The sequence below is a fragment of the Podarcis gaigeae genome (genome assembly GCF_964106915.1).
Source record: "Podarcis gaigeae genome assembly, chromosome: 4".
In the NCBI taxonomy this organism is placed as follows: Eukaryota; Metazoa; Chordata; class Lepidosauria; order Squamata; family Lacertidae; genus Podarcis; species Podarcis gaigeae.
The window spans coordinates 106,388,962-106,403,731 of NC_139677.1; the positions used below are offsets into that span (position 1 = coordinate 106,388,962).

Genomic DNA, 14,770 nt, shown 5'->3' on the forward strand with positions numbered 1-14,770 from the left:
GCCACATGCTCCTGGGGTTGCTGGCCTACATGCTTCCAAGGAGAAAGAATGATCTCCCTCTCTAGCATAGTTTCAAGACAACCACGCTGTATTCTTTTCCACCTTCTGCTAAAAATATTTTTGTCTGGATGAGCCTGTCCAGATGTTTAGAAAGTTGGTGGAAGTTTAAATGTTTTGCTTCTAGTCTATTGTTATCTTTTCAAAAGTTTTATTTTAAAACACTTACGCAGTAGGTAAGTTCCACAGGGAGGCATTTCAAAAAGACCATAAAATACTTAAAAGTCTCCTACAGATGTGTCGGCAGCTGGACGAAGGCGGCTGAGATTATGGGCACCTGGGAGCCAAACCCACTTCAGCCTTTTTCAATTTACATTTCTTTTTTAAAAAGTTTTAATGGTTTTTACCAATATTCTTACGGGGTGTTTTTGTAAACTGCTTTTGAGATTTGCTTGTTACAATCAAGTGGTATATAAAATTTATGAACTAAATAAAACAAACATTTAAACTCCTGCCAACATTTTGAAAAAAATATTTTGTTTTTGCGAATTCTTTTATTAGGCTTTTTGGTTTGATTTTGTAAACTGCTTTGAGGTGCTGGCAATTTTTTCCCCAATCGATAAATGCATAAATGTCATGAGCTAAATAAGCCTGTAGAATTGGGGGTTTTTTAAGTGCTGACTTGGCAACAGCGAGAGCAATAGGCTGGCGAAGGGAATGTTTTCTTCTGTCTTAATTTTAGGACCTGCAGTTCCCCCCTTACCCCACCATTTTAATTCTGTTTTTAACCATCACCTTCTCTGCGTTTTAGCACAGCTGCATTCCACCTGCGCTGTTTTCATTATTTTCTTTCGCATGGTAAAATTTGTGAAGTTTTCCAAATCAATGCCAAATTTAACCAAACTGTGTGGCGTTTCCGTTCGCTCAAAGCTGCCCTGAGTCCCCCCCCCCCCAAAATATTATTTATTATAGAAATAACACATGTAAATTTCCCTCAGGAGGGTCGAGGGAGGGCTCTTTTTTGGGCAATGGCCGCACCGAGGCGACAGAAACGCCTCATTTTCCTCTCACGCAAAGCGGCGGAAAGGCATCGCCTAAAAATACATAACTAAAAATAAATGAAGGAGCGGCTGCTATGACACCTTTTACGAGTAGAAAGGAAATGTGGGAAATTTTTCTCTTCACCAGCATTTAAACGTTTTTTTTTTTTTTGAGAAATATTTTTCTCCTCAGATTCTTCTGCCCCTCCCCCACTCCGCCTTCCCGCGCCTCGCGACCGGGCTGCGCGCGCAGACGCCCCACACAGCAATGGCCGCCGCGGCTTCTTAGGGAAGAAGGGGGCGCGGAAAAACTGAGCGCTCCTCCTCCCCGCCTTCGCTCAACGCGATGACGTCGGGGCGAATAGGCGCCTCTCTCCTCGCTCGCTCCGCCTACTAGTCCGCCCGCCGCTCTGTATGGTCGGGACGGAGGAGCTCGGCTGACGTCACTTCCCGCGGCTCCTTCTCCCCACCCCACCCCCTCACGGCGATAAGTTTCCCGTCATCCCCCGCGCATCCTCCTTTCGCCTCGCGCGGCCAAGATGGCGGACACGCAGGTCGGAGCGGCTCCCCGTGACGGGGGGAGGGGAGGGACTGCGGGTCCCCTGGAAACGGGGAAGGGGGGGAGTCCCGTCTCCGTTAAGGGGGGGGGGTTAATTGGTGGGGGTCTGAGTGAGTGGGGGACTGGCTCCTTCTTTCTCCCGCCCTGAGGCCTCCGAGGCTGGCTTCCCTCAGCAGCAGCAGGCGGGCCTCGCCACCGGCCCTCGCCTGCCTCCCCTTCCAACGCTCAGGCGGCCCTGCAAGGCTGCTCTGCTCGCCCTCGTGGCCCGCAGGTGGAGACCCCGCCCCCAAAATCCCGGCTTTGGAAACGGGCCTTAACCCCCTTTCTGAGACCAGGATCAGGCCGGGGGGGGGGCAGCGCTGCATCCCATTATGAGGAGCTGGAAATCGGGCACAACACGTGCTCTCCCCTCCTGTGCTTCCTGTAAAACGATGAGAAGGGGGTTCTGGATCAGGCCGGAAAGGGATCACCTGGTCCAGCATCCTGTTCTCACAGTGGCTGATGAGATGATAATAATAATAGTAATAATAATAGCAATTTATTATTTATACCCCACCCATCTGGCTGGGTTTCCCCAGCCACTCTAGGCAGTTTCCAACAAAGTATTAAAATACAGTGGTCTTTTAAATATTAAAAGCTTCCCTCAACAGGGCTGCCCTCAGATGTCTTCTAAAAGTCTGGTGGTAGTTCTTCTCTTTGACATCTGGTGGGAGGGCGTTCCACAGGGCCGGTGCCACTACTGAGAAGGCCCTTTGCCTGATTCCCATTAGATGCCCATTAGGGGAAGGCAGCAAGCAGGAGCACAAGGGCAGCCCTACCTCAAACTGTAGAGGGCATCCCAGGGCCAGAGGAAGAAAGAGTGCCAGTTTAGGCTCAGCAGCTCCTTTCCATCGCAAGAGGACTGCAGCTTTGCTGGTGACTATTCTCTGCAACACCAAATGAATTGCTTTGCCTTCCTAAGGTAGTTGGGGCCCAGCTTGCATGTGCTGCCTTCCTATTGGCACCTCGTCCCTCTTGCTTCTGGGAACAGTTTCCTAAGATGCCCAAACTTGGGGTCACACTGCTTCTAATATTCACATGGAGCAGGATGTGTCTGGTGAACCATGGCCCATTTCTAGGCTGCTCCATTCCATCTTGCAAGCACCCGCCCCAAATATGCTTTTCAACATGGGAAACAACCATCCTCTTAGCTCCTATAGGCCTGGTGGCCCAATTTTTCTGTTAAAGGGAGTTAAAGCTTCTACAGCTTACTTTTTAGCCAAGACTGCTTCCCAAAACAGCCAACTAGTCCATTTAGTATACAATGTTATCAGAGTGTTTGTTGTGGTGCAGTTCGGCACTCAGTCCATAATCTAGTGTATCCTACCAGACAGAAGAGCCAAAGAAGCTGCCTGTGGACTCTGCAGGACCCACAGAAGCTGCTCATCTGCTAATGACCCTTAACAGATGACAATCTAGTCTATGTTCTTCCTTTCTAAACACGTTTATTGTTCCTTTTTTCTCACATGCAGACTGAGAGGGCGTATCAGAAGCAGCCCACAATCTTCCAGAACAAAAAACGGGTGCTCCTGGGAGAGACTGGCAAAGAGAAACTCCCCCGCTACTACAAGAACATTGGTCTGGGCTTCAAGACCCCCAAAGAGGTATTGAGCTTAGAAGGCAGTTTGGGCCAATGGGAGGGTGCTTGCTAAGCCCTGTGAAGTTTGTAAAATTATACACAAAGGTAGACTACATTTCCGCTTTTATCCTTTCCCTTGTGGAAACTTGAGTACAAACCTGTATGCTCAAAATAATTACTATATGTGGTGGAGTCATCAGGCCAAATGTTTAAACAGTAGGATAGTTTCCCTTTGCTGACGTATGATGTACATTCTCACGATGGTCTTCCAAGCCCCAATGGTGAAGTGGCTTTGACGAGAGTGTCCAAGAGGACCTTACTGATGTCAGCTCATGTGCATAAAAGCAAGAGGCGTGGCTAATTCTTCATACAGCAGCCTCTTGCATCTAGGATATGATTTTATCATCAAGGTGGCAAACCTTTCTGTCTCTGGGCTGCACTGCTATTGGCAGCATCCACATAATTGGATGTGCCTACTTCCAAGAGATACATTACTGTTTAGGTGCTGGAAATGCATCAGAGAGAAAGGTTCTTGCTTGGCCTTTTCATCCATGATCCTTTTCTCTAAACAAGGATTTGTGGGGGTGGGTTTTGCAGGAAGTTTCTATGATGTAAGATCAGTGTAGATACACACACATACTTCCAGGCTGAAGTAGCAGCCCGGATTTCGGTTTTACCCCTTCGGTGAAAATTTCATTACCATCATCAGCTGAAGTCAGGCTGAGAACAGGACTACATTAGGAGGCAGGCTGAGAAGAAGCCCTCCTTTCAGATTGTCTCTGGCTGAGAAAGAAATGGGGAGAGGTCTTAACCGGGAGGACTATTGCTGTATTTATATGAGGAGAAAGGGGGCCCTTCATTGTGCTTGTGTTGTCTCCTTCCTTGGTTGTGTTCTGATAACTCTTTCTTTGCATCCAGGCCATCGAAGGCACATACATTGACAAAAAATGTCCTTTCACTGGCAATGTGTCGATTCGGGGCCGCATTTTATCAGGTAAGAGGAGGTGCTGTTTAAAGCTAACAGAGTACAAGATGTGGACACTTATCTCTTGTTTTTCTTGAGCCCTGTGGTGGATTTGCTTCCTGGGAATTCTTTTGTTTCCTGCATCTATCTGTGGCACCATTTGTGAGCCATCGAGAAGTTTTAACAGTGATCTGGGCATTGAATTTTTCCAGCGCACCAATATGCCTTTGTGTGCTTTGTAGAGGTGCATTTGTTCAATAAAAGCAGTTAAAAACAATACAGAAGGTGAGTTTTGAAGCAGCATGAAGTACACACTCATATTGCAGTGATGATAAATCAAGTGTACATTTAAAAGTCCCGTATGGAAAAGGAAACCTTGGGTGCCTGTGGCCCTCCCAATGTGTATGGACCACTCCCATCTGCCCCAGCAAGAGACATGGCGTCTGATCAGCAATGATGACAGGTGCCACTTTACTGCCACGTGGTAGTGCTGTCTTCAAGACAGCAACTTCTTCCCAGACTCCCAGGGCAGAGCAGAGCAGGGAGTTCATGCAGGGCAAGTGAAGATCCTTATTCCTTGGATGTAACCCCTTTCCTTTTGTTTCCAGGATTTATAAACCAGATTTCTACAAGGAAGCACCCTAAGTAGCATGCAACTTAACTCTGCATTAAGATGGATAGAGTTTAAAAGCTATACAACTGCCTAAACAAACAACAAAACAGTAAAATCAGTACAGCTCACAAATGCCTGATGGAATGAGTGTTTGCTAATTCTTGGGTTAAGGAAATGTTTTGCAGGGACAATTGGTCAAAATGGGTTGAGATTGGATAGGAAATGTGTTTGATGCACAGTAGGGCAGCCTCCCTGTTCAGAAACAGACCCCAGCATCCTGTAATCAGATTTTGTTGTGGCCATTGTTCCAATGTTCTTTTGACATCTAGACCCATTTTGGTAAATGAAGCAATTGGGACTTTATTGGTGTTTACTGGTCAAGTTTGTTACTTTTGACTACCTTATTGTAACCTTAAAGCAGAGGTGAGGAGCCTTTGGCTCTCCAGATACTGTCGGGCCACAGTTCCCATGATCCCTGGCCATGGGCCGTGCCGGCTGAGGCTGATTGGTATCGGAGTCCAGCAACATCCCAAAGGTCCCCCAAGTTCCTCATCTGGTTTGATTCTATGTAAAAAGTGGTGGGCTTGTAACATCATTTGAATGATTATTTAAAGCATTCCCCCATAGAGCTGTGTGGCAGAGCCATATTTTGCTGCCAATAGCCCAGAGGTGCTGCACCTCTGTTCCCAACAGTTCTCAAGCTGCAAGTGATGTTTTTCTCACGATGGTCTGCTGAGCCCCCATGGTGAACAGGGTTCTGACGAAATTGCCAAGTGGCTGAACTGATGGTGCTTGAATGGACTGAGGAGCAGGCGTGCTTTCCTTATCTTTAGGTCTGCTGCACATCTGAATTGAGCCTCCTAAATGCACTTTATTGGTGTTTGTGTGGTATTTTGTGCCTCTGCCATCCCACCACTCTCACACAGGCACCCCTGGGGGAACTCATGAGAGGTGAGGGGGTGGGGGACAGAGGCAGGCCTGTTCCTTTGTCTTCCATTCTCCCTCCATCCCTCAGGCGTGGTCACCAAGATGAAGATGCAGCGCACCATTGTGATCCGCAGGGACTACTTGCACTACATCCGCAAGTACAACCGCTTTGAGAAACGGCACAAGAACATGTCTGTGCACCTGTCCCCTTGCTTCAGGTGAGAGGGTTCGCGGGTCTCCAGCTGCCATCCCCGACCTTGCGCAGATACTGTTTTGTCTGGTTCCTTCAGGTCTTTATAGAAAGTTGCATAAGGTTTGCAGATCAGTTCCTGCTTCGTGCTGTATAAGCTGACACAAATAAAATAATTACAACACACAAAGAACAGCACCAGTTATTTTTGCCCCTGTGTATTTGTAGCCCTCTTTTAGTGCAAATAACAGAGAACTTTTTGTAACTGGGTTTGTGGTTGGTCTAGCAAGCATGTTGGTGATGATGTACAAACTCACGATGGTCTTCCTAGCTCTCTCGGGTGAATGAGAGGCTGCTGAAAATGCCAGTCTGGCAGTCACTGAACCATGAAGCTTGCTCAGTTAGAGGGTGGTTATTGTTTTGTTTTTGTCACCTGAGTTGGTGTTTTATTTATTTTTGTTTTAGGGATCATATAAGCTGTTCATCAACACATCTGCCACTATTTATTTATTTATTTATTTATTTATTTATTTATTTATTTGTCTTTTCATGTTCCCTCAGGCTTAGTTTGCATTCTGTCAAAAAACAACATCAAGCCCTTCTTTCCCTCAAAACGCTCTCTCCTACATCCCTGTCCTAAAGTTGTTACTTTCTCATGTTTCCAGGGATGTGCAGATTGGAGATATTGTGACTGTGGGTGAGTGCCGTCCTCTCAGCAAGACGGTCCGGTTCAACGTCCTCAAAGTGACCAAGGCTGCCGGCACCAAGAAGCAGTTCCAAAAGTTCTAAAGTGGCTCCTCATGGCTCTCCTTGGGATGCTCAAATAAACCTTTTGTAAAGACCTTTGATTTTGTTACTTCTGGGGAAGAAGTTTTTTTTGGGGGTAGGGAACACAACTCCCTTGCAGCACATCCCATCTGCTTGTATCATCAGCTGCCAGAATTTGTTCTGTGAAAAGAGAACTCAGTAATGCATGCCTAGAAACAAATAAGGGTGCCATTAGTAAATCGAGTGCCAGTAGGGGTAGTAATTAAGTATTGTGCTTCCATGGTGGAAGTTAATTCTAAAGGAGGACAGCAAATCCTTCAGTTGTTAGGCGGGCAGCATCTCCTTTCATTTCTAGTGACACTGAAAATAATCTACAGATTTGCTCCCTTACAAGAAATCTGTGTAGATTATTGTCCTGTTGGCCAAGCTATTTTCTTTTTTAGCATAGGGTTTCAGAGTTAAAGGAACCATGCTCATCTGTTGCTTTGGTCTGGATAAATGCCCCTGTGTTTCATCTGCATTACTTGAAAGCAAGGCTGCCTGGTGGTTATGTTTTGAAGGGCAAAAGGGGGTTTGCTGGTCATATCTAACCCACCAGCAGGGGAGTTGATTGGATTTTTTAAAAATGCCACTTGTGTTTCTTATAGAACCTCTGGAGACTGTTCTTGCCTGGGTAAAACGGCTTAGAATAGTGTTTCCTTAACTACAGCACTAATACTGGGGGGGAAACAAGCATTGCCAACCTAATTTAATGAAGATGTCTCTGCGCTGCTGCAGATTAAGTAATCGGAGTTTGGAAAGGGACTGGCATCATTCCTAAGGATTGTAGCACAGTGAGATGCCACTCAACAAAGAAATGTTCATTGACCACATATCTGTCATTCCATGTTAGACATAAACAGCTAGAACTGGTTCAAGAGCACACATGATTTCAGGCGAGCCACAACAAGCAACCAGCATTCGTTCTCACCTGGTGACTAGCCACATAGTAGAGTTGTAGCTTGGATCACAAATGCCTTGGCTCCCAAACAAGTTGGCTGCCGAACGATTGAAACCCAGAAGTGAGTGTTGCGGTTTTCAAATGATTTTCGGAAGCCAAACGTCTTCCATAGCTTCCAGTCGTCTGCAGGACACTCCTGCAGCCAATCGGAAGCAGTGGCAGGCAAACGCAGAATCATGAAAACTTAGGAAGCAGAAGCTAGTTATTCTAAGTTCCATAGTCCACCTTTCATCTAAAAGTTATGGGGTGGGATACAGCTGCCTTAAAACCATAATGGAGTGTTGATTTCCTGCCCCTCACTAGCAGGTCCCAGGGCGAGTAAAAAAAATAGAAATGGTTGAACCTGATTGCAGTGACCGTAGTGTGGATCCTGAAAATAGGCATCTCATGACTCGAAAGGTCAGGGTAAAGAGGTGCACCTGCCACCAAAACAATATTGAGCAGAGCAAGAACATAAGCAGTGTGCCTTGCCCTTCCACCTTGTAACAGATTTGAGCATGATGTGCATTGGTCTATCTGCAGCGAGCCCCATCACAGGGAAGGCGTGTGCAACAAGGAGACTAATGCGCAAAGAGGGAACTTTGCTTGGTCTCTGCAATTCACTTCCACAAAGTGGGGGCAGCTTTGCCCCTTTTAGAGCTCAGCCACACTTACCTTTGGACCATGCTTCTTAGGCACAGGCTCAGCCTTTAAAGTTCCATGTGCTTCCCCCCAAACTTCTTTGCCTGGGAAAACCTCTTTTCGGAACAAATGGCAATTTGGGTTTTCTGTGGATTGCTCCAAATCCCAGAGGTTCCAAGGGGCTTGAGAGGCTGAGATCCCAACAAGGAGGGTCTTCCAGGAGGTGGCCAGAATCGTAGTATCATAGAATTTTCGAGTTGGAAGGGACCCTGAGGGTCATCTAGTCCAAAACCCTGCAAAGCAAGAATCTAGAAAGAGACCCTTGGGTGGAGGTTGAGAAATACAGTGGCAATCGAAACCCAATTGCAAATCAGGTTTATTACCAAAATTTACAGACTTTCACCTGTTTGCAATGAGCAAATTTGTTTATTTTATTTACTGAATTTATGTACCACCCTATACCCTATAAAACAAAAACAATGGCTCCTCTTTCTTGAGGGGCCCCACAGACCTCATGGGACACCAGAGCAGATTCCCTTGTTGCTTTTTTGAGTCAACCAGCAATGGGGGTTGCATTCCCTTATTTACAGGAGGGCTGTTGCTAAAGCACATGACATGCCCATCATGCTTAGTTATGTATTAGGAACACAGAAACATTTGTGTGCGTGTGTGCATTTGCAAACTACCCCAGTCTCTTGAGGTTTGAGATTCCAGGGGTCTCAGGCACTTCCCGAGATTCAGTTTCCTTGGAATGAAGGTCAGCAGAGACTGTGGTGTCATTATGATATCTAGTTTTATTTACCCAGATACACAACCGGAGTGTAGGAGTGCATCAACACCCAAACAGATCTTGCTTCCCTATTAGTCGCAGCTTTGGCTTCGGCACAGAGGAAGCCGGTCTCTGGGTCTCCCACAACTCTCTCTGGGTCTTGCTTTCCTATCTAGACAGCCCCTCCCCCATTAGCCTGGGTTGCCCCCCCCCCCCCATTTGCTGCAGTTCTTGCAACCCAGCTCCTCCTTTGGGGATGCTGAGGAGGACACTCTATGGCCAGGGAAGGCCCTTGTCTTGCCAAGAAACTTGTCTGTGGGAATCGTGCATCCATAATGCTATGGAAAGGGTTAATGTCTTCTGGAATTCTCTGGTGTCACCAGAAGAGGAAGCCGTTTTTTTCAGCCAGTCAGGTTTGTTATCAACTGCAGAGGATGAGTAGCCTTGGGAGCCTCTTGGGGAGATGAAGTGATGAAAGGACTGAATCCACGAGGGAGAGCTACGTGCTGTGAGATGGGGGGACCTTTGGGCAAAGGCCAGCAGAGAAGGGATGTTGTTGGCCGCTAGTTTCTGTTCCTCCCCACTTTCCCAAAGGGCGTAACATCAGAGGTCCTGCAGGAGGAAAGAGCGTCTCAGAGTCAGGGGCCAGCCTGGGCCAAAGCGGCCCTCCGCTGCCCCCACCACAGAGTCCCTGGCTTTCCTTTACCATCTCTGATGCCATCAGGACACTTACGTTAAGCAGGAGAAGGAGGTGCGGAGCGAAGGTGGTGCGGAGCATTGGGAGTCTTTGTCAGAGCAGACAGCTGCTTTGACCCCTGTTCCTCAAACACTTCTTGGTACTCCTGGTAAACAGTGGGGAGCAGTGACGCAGCTTTCGCCGTGGGGGCGGCCACTAGCATCTCAGACCGAGCATGGGGACACGGGTCTGGGAAGCGCACAGTCGATCTGAAGGTTGTGAGATTCCAGCCAGTCCATCCCGAGCACCAGGGGAAACCGAGGCATGGTGGCAATGTCCAAGGTGCGCACCTCCCGGTGCTGCTGGTGACACGGGACCAAGGGCTCAGTCTCCTGAGTAACGGCACCCGAGCGCAAGAGCCGTCTGTCAATTGCCTCCACCTGTACCGGTTCTGGCTTGTCCTGGAGTGGCACCTGATGATGGGCAGCGAAGGCAGAGTCCATATAGGAGCGGGTTGCCCCTGAATCTACCAGACTGTGGGTGAGAATCCAGAGCCCGCCAGGGGGGTATAGACGCACCGGAACCATGAGGTGTTGCAACTCCACCGGTGAGGGCCCATCATGCAATGTTTGGGACCGCAGGTAGCCTGGGCCATCGGCTACTGGGGCTGGCCATTTCCCTGTGGCTGGCGTTTTCTCGGGACAGGATTGGGCATAGTGTCCACTCCCGCCGCAGTAGAGACACAGGTTCCCCTCCAGATGCCAAGTCTTCTCTGAGGAGGAGTGGTGAGGCCACGCAGCCCCGAGCAGCATTGGTTCCTCCAGTGTCTTGGCTGTGGCCATGAAACTGCTGGGAAGGACCAGAGCCAGGAGTGCTGGAGGCCCTGAGCCTGGCGACGGTCCTCCAACCGATCGTCTATCTGCAGTCTCCGTTGAATGAGGGCGTCCAGCGTGGCGGGGCTATCCATTGCGGCCAGCTGGTCCAGTATCTCATCCGAAAGCCCCTATAGATATTGGTCCTGAAGGGTGGAGTCATTCCAGGACAAGTCCTGTGCCAACAGCCGAAATTCTGGGGCGTAGGCGGCCACTGTGTACTTGTCCTGTTTCAACCGCCGAATCGCCCGATTGGCTTGACTCCCCTTCTGAGGGTTGCCGAACGTGGTTTCCAGATGGTTGCAAAACCCTGTATAGTCTGTCAGCAAGGGAGAGTCTTGCCGGGGCAGCGGCAATGCCCACTTGGCCGCCCGGTCCTTCAGCAAGCTGTTCAGGAAGTGCACCTTGGTGCGGTCATCGAGGAAATTCCGGGCTCACCCCTGAATATACAGCTTGGTCTGGGCAAGAAACATGGGAAAGCTGGCCAGGGACTCATCGAATTTCTCTGGTAGGGCCACTGGGTACTTGCCAGAAACTGGGGCGTCGGCCCCAGGAGCTGGTAAGGCATCCAAACGCTGCTGAAGCACTGTAACTGCATTGCTTAGCTGCTGAACGGTGTGGGTCAAGACCTGGTTTTCCTGAGCCAATGCCACCAGCGCAGCCACCTGGTCAGCCATGGCTTCTGGTTCCTCCTGAACACACCCCAACAAAGGGGGAGTGCGGATGTGGCAGGAGCAAACTGTGCTGGTCCCGTGGGTTACCCGAGAGGCTATGTCCATGTCCAGTCCTTGGTCAAAGGTGCAACGTGGAGGCAGTCTGTAGTAGCTGAAGTTGGGTGCAGGGCAGGGAGCTGGGTGAAGTCAGGAAGAGGCTTGCAAGCAGGGAGCCAGGGCGGGTCAGGAGCTCAGGCAGGAACTAACAACCAACAGTGCTGCTTCCGCAACTTGGGACTGGGGCTGGCCGGCTTTTATCTGTCCTGAGGCATAGGGCGGCCCCGATCCTCTGGTGACTCGCCTCTCTAACCCTGAGCCTCTGCAGCCCAGGAGAGCCTGGAGGGTTACCGGACCCAGAGGCAACCTCAGCTTTCTCTCACGGGGCTGAGAGTGGAGCACCTGCAGGCAATGGGTCCTCCATCACCTCAGGAGACAGAGCAGACTCAGCTGGTGCCTGCACCTGAGGATCCAGCACGGGTGAGGACCCTTCAGGCTCATGCCCCAGCCCTGGCTCAGCTGGTTGTGGAGGAGGGGAATTCTGTGCAGGCTGGGATCCCTCAGGTTCAGCATCCAAGTCCGAATCCCAGGCCATCACACCTTGTCAACAATGTGGAACTGTAAGGTAAAGGTAAAGGTACCCCTGCCCATACGGGCCAGTCTTGACAGACTCTAGGGTTGTGTGCCCACCTCACTCTATAGGCCGGGGGCCAGCGCTGTCCGCAGACACTTCCGGGTCACGTGGCCAGCGTGACAAGCTGCATCTGGCGAGCCAGCGCAGCACACGGAACGCCGTTTACCTTCCCGCTAGTAAGTGGTCCCTATTTATCTACTTGCACCCGGGGGTGCTTTCGAACTGCTAGGTTGGCAGGCACTGGGACCGAGCAACGGGAGCTCACCCCGTCACGGGGATTCGAACTGCCGACATTCGATCGGCAAATCCTAGGCGCTGAGGCTTTAACCCACAGCGCCACCCGCGTCCTTGTCAACCCGCGTCACACCTTGTCAACAATGTGAAACTGTAGTAGTCCCCAATTTGGACTTTATGAACATATGTGGAACAGAAACTAGCAGACATTTGGTCTTTATGAATGAACTGATTTGTTGGGACTTCCGTCTATATTATTGCACTTTATGTGTTGTTTATGTGAAAGATAAACATTTGATATTGTGGTAAGAATATATAGAAGATTATTGTTTTTATGAATGCACAGCCCGTTACGTCTTGTGTGTTTGTCCATTCCAGGAACAGCATTCCTGACCCAGATGTTCACAAGAAGTCCCTAAGATGATCTCTTTCAAAGAGGATACATGAACCTGGGCCAGTAGGGCCCTTCTCCCTGGCAGACGGACAACCCCTTCCCCAAACCCCCACTTCCCAGACTTCCCCATGGGGGTCCCCCACACCACCCATCACTCACCAGGATGGCTTTGGTCCTCTCCTGCTTGGAGCACTTCGGGGTTCAGAGCCCCCTGAGCTGAGCTGCCTGGCAGTTCTGAATCACCTCCGGCAGGTACAGCTGATCTTCCTCCAGCAGCTGAAAGGCAAAAGTCAGGCTGTCAGTTCCTCACAAAGGGAGGGCTTCTCCACCTCTGAGAGTGCAGAGTGGGGGGCAAGGAGGGCAGGTCTGAGTCCCTGATATGGTTCTCTCCAATACTCACCCCTGGGGGAGGGATGTGCAACCGCAGCACATCTGCAAAGAGAAGGAGATGGGGACAGGTGAGTCCGTCCCTGAGCACCTGGCAAGGCTATTCCAAGAGTTTTCTCCTGGGTTCCAAGTCCTACTACAGGGGATGAGGGACATCCCAAGCCTTGGCGGTCAATCCTGGTCTCCTTCAACCAGAATGTGACTCCCCAGGCCAGGGATAGGCAACTAAGGGTTGGGGGCTGGATGCGGCCCAATCGTCTTCTCAATCCAGCCCACAGATGATTCGGGAATCAGTGTGTTTTTAGATGAGTAGAATGTGTCCTTTTATTTAAAATGCATCTCTGGGTTATTTGTGGGGTATAGGAATTGGTTCATCCCCCCCAAAAAATATAGTCTGGCCCCCCACATGGTCTGAGGGATGGTGGACCGCCTCACGGCTGAAAAAGGTTGCTGAGCCCTGCCCCAGGCTAACAAGATGGTCAATATCCGGTTCCACTCCATCCTCTTAAATTTAAATAACAAAATGGATCCCAACTTCCAGAGCATGTAAACCACATGAGTGGAAAGACCGCTGCTCCATGCACAGAAACAGGACTATACTTTCTTCTCTCACCTTTAAAGTAAACGTCTACGTAATGAAACCATATCGTCCCAAGTCTGCCTTCCTCCGCCAACCTCAACTCCTCTCTTCAAGTCAAAAGACAACACTTCCCCGTCCCCAGGTGAAACCCCCTGGCCTTTCATTGGTAGAGCTGCCACCACGCAGGTAGCGTTTACCTCAGCGCAACGCAGGGACTGAATGAGGGGGCAGTGAGATGCTTTCAGCCTCGGACACTGGCGGGTTCTGAAATGGCCGTGCAGGCCAGATTCACGACCCATATGAGCTGGATTCGGCCCGCGGGACATAGTTTGAGGACCCCTGGTCTACACTGACTGGCAGCAGCTCCCCAGAGTTTCAGACAGGGATTTCGTCCAGCCCTTGCAGGAGATGTCAGGGGTTGACCCTGGGACATTCTGCATGCCAAGCAGATGCTCTAGGGCTCCCCATATTTCACTAACCTTTCAATGTTATGCTATTAGCAACCATGGAGATTCCACCTCCCTCTTTCGAAAGGAGAACACTCACCTGATCAGTAGTAGTAGTAGTAGTAGTAGTAGTAATAATTAATAATAATAATAATAATAATAATAATAATAATTTATACCCCACCCATCTGGCTGTGTTCCCCAGCCACACTGGGCGACTTCCAACAAAATATTAAAATACAATAGTCCATCAAACATTTAAAGCTTCCCTAAACATAATAACAACAACCATTTTCAGTCCATTGAATTAGCAATTAAGCATTTCTGCAAAGGGAAATGGCATACTTTTGTTGCGTGCATAAGCGTGCATAAGAAAGTATTACTCATTTATGATGAGAATAGGATTTATTTCTTTTGAACTTTACTTGGTTCCTCCTTGGCAGCCAGTGTGATTGTTTCAGCAGGGCTGGAACTCAGGACCCGCTGCCTTGAGGGACACCTAAGAGCAGTTGGGCAGGGGAAAGGTCTCCCTTGGGAGGTGGGGACTCTCCTTCCTGGGAGGTTTCTCAGCAGAGATCGGACGGCCATCTGCCCTGGATGCTTGAGCTGAGATTCCTGCATTGCTGGGGGTGGGACTAGATGACCCTGGGATCCCCTCCTCTCTCTCCACTCCTGAATTCCAGGAGGAGCTTCCTTGCCTCCTGCAAAGCCCTTTTCCCTGCAGGCTCTTCCTCTGGTTTCTGGCCAAGGGAGGGAGATGCTCAGAGTCCA

General features: G+C 49.5%; 2 protein-coding genes and 1 long non-coding RNA gene across 3 annotated transcripts in view; 2 read left to right on the plus strand and 1 right to left on the minus strand.

Moving 5' to 3' along the window:
• LOC310843317 (uncharacterized protein) overlaps positions 1 to 14,770 on the plus strand; it is a 164,028-nt gene that overhangs the window by 140,617 nt on the left and 8,641 nt on the right. The gene's annotated exons all lie outside the window — the stretch shown is intronic.
• Positions 1,379 to 6,750, plus strand: RPS11 (ribosomal protein S11). Its single transcript, XM_083737536.1, has 5 exons — positions 1,379 to 1,591; positions 3,108 to 3,239; positions 4,133 to 4,208; positions 5,807 to 5,936; positions 6,574 to 6,750. Exons 1-5 carry the CDS (start codon positions 1,577 to 1,579, stop codon positions 6,695 to 6,697), a joined length of 477 nt encoding a protein of 158 aa, XP_083593662.1. The 5' UTR covers positions 1,379 to 1,576; the 3' UTR covers positions 6,698 to 6,750.
• Positions 9,142 to 13,022, minus strand: LOC310843971. The gene is made up of 3 exons (XR_014563838.1): positions 12,987 to 13,022; positions 12,746 to 12,862; positions 9,142 to 9,678 (listed from the first exon to the last, which is right to left on the minus strand). It is a non-coding gene; the product is annotated as an uncharacterized lncRNA (long non-coding RNA).

What these genes read in the sequence shown, in the direction of transcription:
- RPS11 (XM_083737536.1), top strand. An exon ending in GCTTCAAGACCCCCAAAGAG is followed by an intron (nt 3,240 to 4,132) that starts GTATTGAGCTTA and finishes CTTTGCATCCAG; the next exon opens with GCCATCGAAGGCACATACAT. An exon ending in TCGGGGCCGCATTTTATCAG is followed by an intron (nt 4,209 to 5,806) that starts GTAAGAGGAGGT and finishes TCCATCCCTCAG; the next exon opens with GCGTGGTCACCAAGATGAAG.